The sequence below is a fragment of the Lampris incognitus genome, chromosome 10, assembly GCF_029633865.1.
Source record: "Lampris incognitus isolate fLamInc1 chromosome 10, fLamInc1.hap2, whole genome shotgun sequence".
NCBI lineage: Eukaryota > Metazoa > Chordata > Actinopteri > Lampriformes > Lampridae > Lampris > Lampris incognitus.
In genome coordinates, this window is record NC_079220.1 from 6,288,746 (window position 1) to 6,297,432 (window position 8,687).

The 8,687-nt window shown below is 52.8% G+C and overlaps 1 protein-coding gene across 1 annotated transcript in view; it reads left to right on the top strand.

Annotated features, from left to right (window-relative positions):
• LOC130119197 (uncharacterized protein DDB_G0271670-like) overlaps positions 1-7,146 on the top strand; it is a gene marked incomplete at its 5' end in the record, with an annotated part of 11,616 nt that extends 4,470 nt beyond the window's left edge. Inside the window, one exon of the mRNA XM_056287628.1 lies at positions 6,391-7,146. Within this exon, the coding sequence (XP_056143603.1) occupies positions 6,391-7,146 (756 nt within the window). The remainder of the gene's footprint in view (positions 1-6,390) is intronic.
• Between the last annotated feature and the right edge of the window lie 1,541 nt (positions 7,147-8,687).

Sequence of the window (8,687 nt, forward strand, 5' to 3'; positions counted from 1 at the left end):
AGACCCCTACAAAATTATTGTTTCTGCTTTTTTTTTTTAATTAAAAGAACAATCAAGTACACAAACAACGCGGACATGTGCTCAACAAAATGGTATACAAAGAAACAATAATAAGAATTTAAATAAATAAGTAAAAAATAATAGACAAGAGTAATGGATTAAAAACAAATAGAATTGGGATAAACAAACTCGGTTAATATAAAATTATAAGAGAGAAAAAAACACAATACACGTGTTATTCTTCTTTAAAGAGGTCACCCTACAGTTTGACAGTTTTTTTTAGTGTTTATAAGTTTGAGAGTCTTGACATATTCTTTAAATTCATGTAAAAATCCAGTAAAATTAGGGGGAACTTTTGTTATTTTGCATTTCTGTGAAATTTACCGGAACGGATCAATAAGTTTACAATGAATTCAATGTCATATTTCCCATGTTCGTAAAGTGACATTTCTACATTCAAGTCTAATACTGTGATTAGTTTTACATGATATATAATCTTTCATTCGGGTCCAGAAGTAACCGAGTGTACACGCCGGTACAATAAATACGCTGGTACAATAACTGTGTTAAAGACTCTGGCTCATCGTTGCAAAAATAACATTCGTTGTCAATATCTAAAAATTTGGAGAAATATAGATTTGTTGGATAAATATTGTGTAAAATTTTGATGTGTACTTCTTTAATTTTGTTTGGTAGTACTGAATTTATATGGTAACAGCCCTCTGCCAATCAGTACCTATAAAAATGACCCAAAAAGATTTTCCTCCTTCCATAGAATGTGTTGCGTATGTGCTTATTGCTGAATGCAGCATGCATAATGCCAGGGCCGTTTCTCATCACAGAGGTTTTATCCTCAGGGCTTCTGGAAACTGAAGAGGACTTCTCGTGAGACGGCACAGACCATGACGGGATAACTTTCATTACATAATTAAACTCTGCTTGTTCCAGGAATGGATTTAAATAGAAGGAATCGTTCATAACCAAACAATAGATCGTTGGCCTCAACGAGCTCACTAACATAAATAACACCTTTATCAACCCCGTTTTGGCTGGAAGATAAGATTTTTGCCCCCAACTACGTCTCCATTATTGCATATGATGGTTTGGTGTGGGGGAAAGTTATGCATGTAACGTAAGTTTCCAAGCTAGGAGGGCCTGCTGATAAAATTTGGATAATTTTATAGGCAGTTTAGTCACGTTAAAATTACAAGTAAGGTCGTGTCCGGGTGGCGTGGCGGTCTATTCCGCTGCCCACCAACCCGGGGATCACCAGTTCGAATCCCCGTGTTACCTCCAGCTTGGTCGGGCGTCTCTACAGACACAATTGGCCTTGTCTGCGGGTAGGAGGCCGGATGTGGGTGTGTGTCCTGGTCACTGCACTAGCGCCTCCTCTGATCGGTCGGGGTGCCTGCCAGGGGATAGCATGATCCTCCCACGCGCTACGTCCCCCTGGTGAAACTCCTCACTGTCAGGTGAAAAGAAGCAGCTGGCGACTCCACGTGTATGGGAGGAGGCATGTGGTAGTCTGCAGCCCTCCCCGGATCGGCAGAGGGGGAGGAGAGGAGCAGCGACCGGAAGAGTGGGGTAATTGGCCAAGTACAATTGGGGGAAAAAAAGGAGGGAAAATCCAGAAAAGAAAAAAAAATTACAAGTGAGTAGAAAAGAAAGACCACCCAATTTTCTGCAAATATTGTTTGGAATAAAATACCAAATAAGAATTTGGGGCTTTAAGACATTGCTTAATCAATTTTACTGTAAATGTATTATCTAAATCAGTCAAATCCAATAATACAAATCCACCTTGTTTTGGGGATTCTGAAAGTATTTATTTATTTATTTTAGGTGGTGGTGTCTATTTTTCCAAACAAAATTAGTGAAGGGGGGGGGGCGCTACTGAGCACCAAATGGAGTAGAGATGTTTTTCCAGGGCTCCTCTCCGTACTTGAAATAATTCGGTCACCGAGGAAAGGACGTGCAGCAGGTTCGGGCGATCAAGGATGGAGGTGGAAGGAGTACTTTGAGGGGCTGATGAAGGAAGAAAATGAGAGAGAGAGAGAGAGAGAGAGAGAGAGAGAGAGAGAGAGAGAGAGAGAGAGAGAGAGAGAGAGAGAGAGAGAGAGAGAGAGAGAGGCTGGATGATGTGGGGATAGCGAATCAGGAAGTGTGGTGGGTTAGCAAGGAGGACAGTCCTGATGACACACCTGTGGAGGCATGGAGGTGTTTAGGAGAGATGGCAGTGGGGTTTTTAACCAGTTGTTTAACGTAATCGTGGAAAGTGAGAGGCTAGCTGAGGAGTGGAGAAGAAGCATACTGGTACCGATTTTCAAGAATAAGGGAGATGTGCAGAACTGTAAACACTACAGAGGTATAAAGTTGATCAGCCACAGCATGAAGATATGGGAAAGAGTAATAGAAGCTAGGTTAAGAGGAGAGGTGGTGATCAGCAGCAGCAGTATGGGTTCATGCCAGGAAAGAGCACCACAGATGTGATGTTTGCTTTGAGACTGTTGATGGAGAAGTATAGAGGAGGCCAGAATGAGTCACACTGTGTCTTTGTGGATTTAGAGAAAGCTTATGACAGGGTGCCAAGAGAGGAGGTGTGGTATTGTATGAGGAAGTCGGGAGTTACATAGAAATATGTAGGGGTGGTGCAGGATATGTATGAGGGCAGTGTGACAGTGGTGAGGTGGGTGGTTGGAAAGACAGATGGGTTCAAGGTGGAGGTGGGATTACATCATCATCTGAGCCCTTCCTTGTTTGCAGTGGTGATGGACAGGTTGACGGACAAGATCAGGCAGGAGTCTCCATGGACGATGATGTTTGCGGATGACATTGTGATCCGTAGCGAGAATAGGGAGCTGGTGGAGGAGAGCCTGGAGAGGTGGAGGTATGCACTGGAGAGAAGAGGAATGAAAGTCAGTAGGAGCAAGACGGAATACATGTGTGTGAATGAGAGGGAGGACAGTGGAATGGTGAGGATGCAAGGAGTGGAGGTGACGAAGGTGGATGAGTTTGAATACTTGGGGTCAACTGTCCAAAGTAACGGGGAGTGCAGAAGAAAGGTGAAGAAGAGAGTGCAGGCAGGGTGGAGTGGGTGGAGGAGAGTGTCAGGAGTGATTTGTGACAGAAGGGTACCAGCAAGAGTTAAAGGGAAGGTTTACAAGATGGTTGTGAGACCAGCTATGTTATATGGTTTGGAGACAGTGGCACTGATGAAAAGACAGGAGGCGGAGCTGGAGGTGGCAGAGATGAAGATGATAAGATTTTCACTGGGAGTGATGAAGAAGGACAGGATTAGGAACGAGTATATTAGAGGGACAGCTCAGGTTGGACGGTTTGGAGACAAAGCAAGAGAGGCAAGATGGAGATGTTGTGGACATGTGTGGAGGAGAGATGCTGGGTATACTGGGAGAAGGATGCTGAATATGGAGCTGCCAGGGAAGAGGAGAAGAGGAAGGCCAAAGAGGAGGTTTATGGATGCGGTGAGGGAGGACATGCAGGTGGCTGGTGTGACAGAGGAAGGTGCAGAGGACAGGAAGAGATGGAAACGGATGATCCGCTGTGGCGCCCCCTAACGGGAGCAGCCGAAAGTAGTAGTAGTAGTGGTAGTGGTAGTGGTGGTGGTGGTAGTAGTAGTAATAGTAGTAGTGGTGGTGGTGGCAGTGGCAGTGGTAGTAGTGGTGGTGGTGGTGGCGGTGGTGGTGGTGGTAGTGGTGGTAGTAGTAGTAGTGGTGGTGGTGGTAGTGGTAGTGGTAGTGGTGGTGGTGGTGGTGGTGGTGGTAATAGTAGTAGCAGTTCACAAGAATGAGTTTGTTGTTAAAAAAAAGAAGAAAAAGGAAAGAAACAGATTGCATCAGTTTTCCTGACAAAGACGACTGCTGCTTTCCTCTTAATCCGGTGCCGACTTCCCCTGAGTTCAAGAGAAACAATCTTCAGCCAGTTCAACGTGAAATCAGTCATCTAAGAAACAAAACAAAACAAAAACAGCAGCGTATCTGGAGAACTAAAACAAAACGACGCCTTGGAATACAGAACTGGCAAGTGCAGGCCTTCGTAGACCGACGTCTTCAGATTGACCCGTCTTAGAGGGCGTTTTCTGCAAGGTTCTGTGATAGAGGAGGATTATGGGTAGTGTGGATGGAAGGCCAAAAAGAAGGCATGGTGGTCCTTTCCCTTGACTACCAACACGGGGCTCGCCGGTTCGAATCCCCGTGTTACCTCTGGCTTGGTCCGGCGTCCCTACAGAGGGTGGGAAGCTGGATCCGGGTATGTGTCCTGGTCGCTGCACTAGCGCCCCCTCTGGTCGGTCGGGGCACATGTTCGGGAGGGGGGGGGGGCTGGGGGAAATAGCGTGATCGTTCCACGCACTACGCCCCCCCTGCCCCCCCCCCCCAGATAGCATCCGGATGTGGGCCACTTCAGGCAATGATGCGGCACTGCTGGCCTTCTTCTGGCCCTGACAACATGGATGTGAGCCTGAAGTGGCCCACATGTATAACAGCAAATATGGCCCAGATATGACAAATCACATGTGGGCCTTTTGTGGCAAAGATGCGGTGCTCTGGGCAACATGTAATCTGGATGTGACCCTGAAGTGGCCCGTGTGGTAAATGATGAATATGGCCCAAATATCACGAAACAAATATGGACCACCTTTGGCAAATATGTGGCACATGCGGCATTGCTATGGCTCGGTTCTGGCCCAGATCTGGCCAACAGGAGTGGACCGCCCAAGTGCCGTCATTCCACAAGGGTATGTGGGCCGGATGAAAGTGTCGGGCATGGGACGGGTCGGGGCCACAGCAGTTTCAGCAGTCTGGGCCTGGAGAAACTCCTCACTGTCAGGTGAAAAGAAGCGGCTGGTGACTCCTCATGTATTGGAGGAGGCATGTGGTAGTCTGCAGCCCCCCCCCCCGGATCAGCAGAGGGGGTGGAGCAGTGACCGGGGCGGCTCGGAGGAGTGGGGTAATTGGCCGGATACAACTGGGGAGGAAAGGGGGGGGGTATCCATGTTAATGTGGATATGGCCCCGGGGTGGTTAGACCCCGGGTCCATGAACCTCCTCCTGCCCTGGCGATAAGTCTGAAACCGGATCTGTCTGTGGAGAACGTTGGGCAAATATAGCTCCAATCAAACCAAGCCAAAGAGATGTGTCACTGCTTTGTTGAGACTTGACGCTCCCCGCCAACACAATTATCCCTTTATGCCCCAACTAACGACCACTTTCTGTGGACGCACGACTGGCCAAAACCAGTCTCGCTGAGTCAAACGTGGTTTGTTGCCTTATAAAGCGACATTAACGAACACGTGTCTTTCGCTTTAAAACCTCCATCGAAAACTACCAAGGCTTTGTTCCTTTAGTCTGACGGCTGGTCAGAGGACTGTTATCTTGCTGCAGCTAACACACTACCGCTTCAACAAGCGAGAAGGCCTCATTTGCTTATCAAGCTAATTTATTGTCAGCTGTAAAACACTTTAAGAGAAAATGACCTGTCACTTCTTGCTCCGTCTTTACAGTTCACTCTCACAATTACAGGAATTGCTCTTTCACATTGACTTTCAGGCCCCGGTTTATGTCTTTATATGGATTCCAGCAACAGTGTGCACATGCAGGTCACAGGATTTCTTCTTCCTTTTTTTTATAATAGCCGGCAGGCTCGGCGTACAACACAGGGAACTGGTGTGCCACTGTGTCCTGGACGGAGTTACTCTGCAAGTGGGGTTCAGGTTCTCCACCTGCGAAGTAATATTTACTGATGATCAAGAACCACTTACGATAGCTCCGTCCTATGGACGATCTGTGGGATGTCGAGCACAGGATTCATTACACACTTACAGCCCCGCCGGTCCCCCTCTTACAGCCCCGCCGGTCCCACTCTTACAGTCCCGCCGGTCCCACTCTTACAGCCCCGCCGGTCCCCCTCTTACAGCCCCGCCGGTCCCACTCTTACAGCCCCGCCGGTCCCCCTCTTACAGCCCCGCTAGTCTCCCTCTTACAGCCCCGCCGGTCCCACTCTTACAGCCCCGCCGGTCCCACTCTTACAGCCCCGCCGGTCCCACTCTTACAGCCCCGCCGGTCCCCCTCTTACAGCCCCGCTAGTCTCCCTCTTACAGCCCCGCCGGTCCCACTCTTACAGCCCCGCCGGTCCCACTCTTACAGCCCCGCCGGTCCCACTCTTACAGCCCCGCCGGTCCCCCTCTTACAGCCCCGCTAGTCTCCCTCTTACAGCCCCGCCGGTCCCCCTCTTACAGCCCCGCTAGTCTCCCTCTTACAGCCCCGCCGGTCCCACTCTTACAGCCCCGCCGGTCCCACTCTTACAGCCCCGCCGGTCCCCCTCTTACAGCCCCGCTAGTCCCACTCTTACAGCCCCGCCGGTCCCCCTCTTACAGCCCCGCCAGTCCCCTTCTTACAGCCCCGCTAGTCTCCCTCTTACAGCCCCGCCGGTCCCACTCTTACAGCCCCGCCGGTCCCACTCTTACAGCCCCGCCGGTCCCACTCTTACAGCCCCGCTAGTCCCACTCTTACAGCCCCGCCGGTCCCACTCTTACAGCCCCGCCAGTCCCCCTCTTACAGCCCCGCTAGTCCCACTCTTACAGCCCCGCCGGTCCCACTCTTACAGCCCCGCCAGTCCCCTTCTTACAGCCCCGCTAGTCCCCCTCTTACAGCCCCGCCGGTCCCCCTCTTACAGCCCCGCCAGTCCCACTCTTACAGCCCCGCCGGTCCCCCTCTTTCAGAACCACCGGCCCCCCTTCTCTCAGCCCCACTGGTCCCCCTCTCACAGCCCTGCCGGTCCCACTCTTTCAGCCCCACCGGTCCCCCTCTTACAGCCCTGCCGGTCCCCCTCTTTCAACCCCACCGGTCCCCCTCTTACAGCCCTGCCGGTCCCCTTCTCTCAGCTCCACCGGTCCCCCTCTTACAGCCCTGCCGGTCCCCCTCTTTCAGAACCACCAGTCCCCCTCTTACAGCCCTGTCGGTCCCCCTCTTTCAGAACCACCGGCCCCCCTCTTACAGCCCTGTCGGTCCCCCTCTTTCAGAACCACCGGCCCCCCTCTTTCAGCCCCGCCGGTCCCCCTCTTTGCATGTGTGATCAGCTAAACAAGCGATCGGCATCGCCTCTGCAGCAGGGGGACAACCGCCCTGCGTGAAACAAGGAAACTCAGGCACGAAAAAGGACAACTGACACGAGTTCAACAAGATAAGACAGAGAAAGGACGGGAGAAAGGGTGGAGAAAGGACGCAGGAGAAGCAGAATGTCATCTGGAGGGAGAGCGTGAGGTGGTGCTAGCGGTGTGTATGAGCATGTGACGTGTCCACCTGTGAGAGCCCGGGATGAATCCCGGGTAGATTCTGGGGTCTGAGAGCCAGGACTTCTCATAGTGCCTCTGAGCAGAAGACAGGCTCTGCCAGTTGTCCTCTTTCGTGTCTCCACCCACCGGCCCCGCAGTCGTGGAGACACCCCACCACCGAGAGACGAGCTGGAGCCCAAAGCACCACAACCCCGGGTGCAGGCACAGGGCGCAGCCACGGGTGAATGACCCGAGCACCGACCACCGGCCTGGAGCTGGGCCCTGCAAGACCGGCACCCCGGCGGGACCGTCCATCCAGCGGGCAGGGAGGGGTCCCCGTGGCCATCCACGCCCGACGTAGGGATGAGGCCCGCGGTCCTGCCGCCAGGTAGGTACCCCCCTCTGGCTGCACGCGCCAAGCCCACGTCCACAGAGCCGAACACACCCGGCCCAGGCCCCCCACAAGGACCTTTCTCAGCACTTCCTCTTAAAGTAAACCCCACCCGCCCTGACGGTGCCCGGTCATCAGAACCGCCAAAGACTCGAGAGACATACAGCCCCTCATCTCGATACACCGCTTTCTCTTTCGCCGCGACTCGCTTTCGACGGAGGAACACCTCGACTCGTACCGGCCTCCAACCAAACCAGCTCATTGTCCTCACTTTGATTCACCGCATTACAGATTAACCTGGGTCGGGGGGGGAGGGGGAGGGGGAGGGGGGGAAACCCGAGTCTGAATTTGGAGCTCGATTTGAGGAACTAAGCTCTCGCTTCCCGTTTTGGCAGGTGACTCTTGGCCTGCCAGGTATGTGACTCCGCGCAGCCCCGTTTACCTGGTACCGAAGCCCCACCCTGCTGGCTTCACCCTCAGGAAACGAGGCGGTGCCGCTCCGCCGGTGTCCGACACCGCACGGACTCAGAGGTCAGCGCCGTGTCCCGCACGCCGACACGGTCCACCCACGTTTGCGCAAAGTTGCACGGCCGACCCTCCCAGCGCCTGACACTGGGCCGGATCTGCCCACAGTCCGGCAGACCCGCATAGGAATCACATCCGCCCGCCCCCCCTCCCCCCCCCGCCTCTGGCCAGAGTGGGGCCTCCTGTTGGCCCGTTGTGCAAAAAGACACTGGGGTGGGCCCGTTCTGTGGATCCGCGCCACTCGCTGTGTTGCATCCGGCCCGGTTTTGGCCCAGTTTCATGTTGTGGCCTGGGGAGTTTAAGTGTCGACTAAACGCGACGTGGGAGCTGGCCGGTGCCCGCGAGCCGCCACGGAGGAGGCAACAGTCACAGCTGTGGAGAAAAGAGGAATAACTGGCTGCCAAGCTGAGCCGGGCCACAAGCTGGTCCACGCCTGTGGTTTATCCAACCGCGGAGGACCGAAACAAAAACGATACCAAAGACT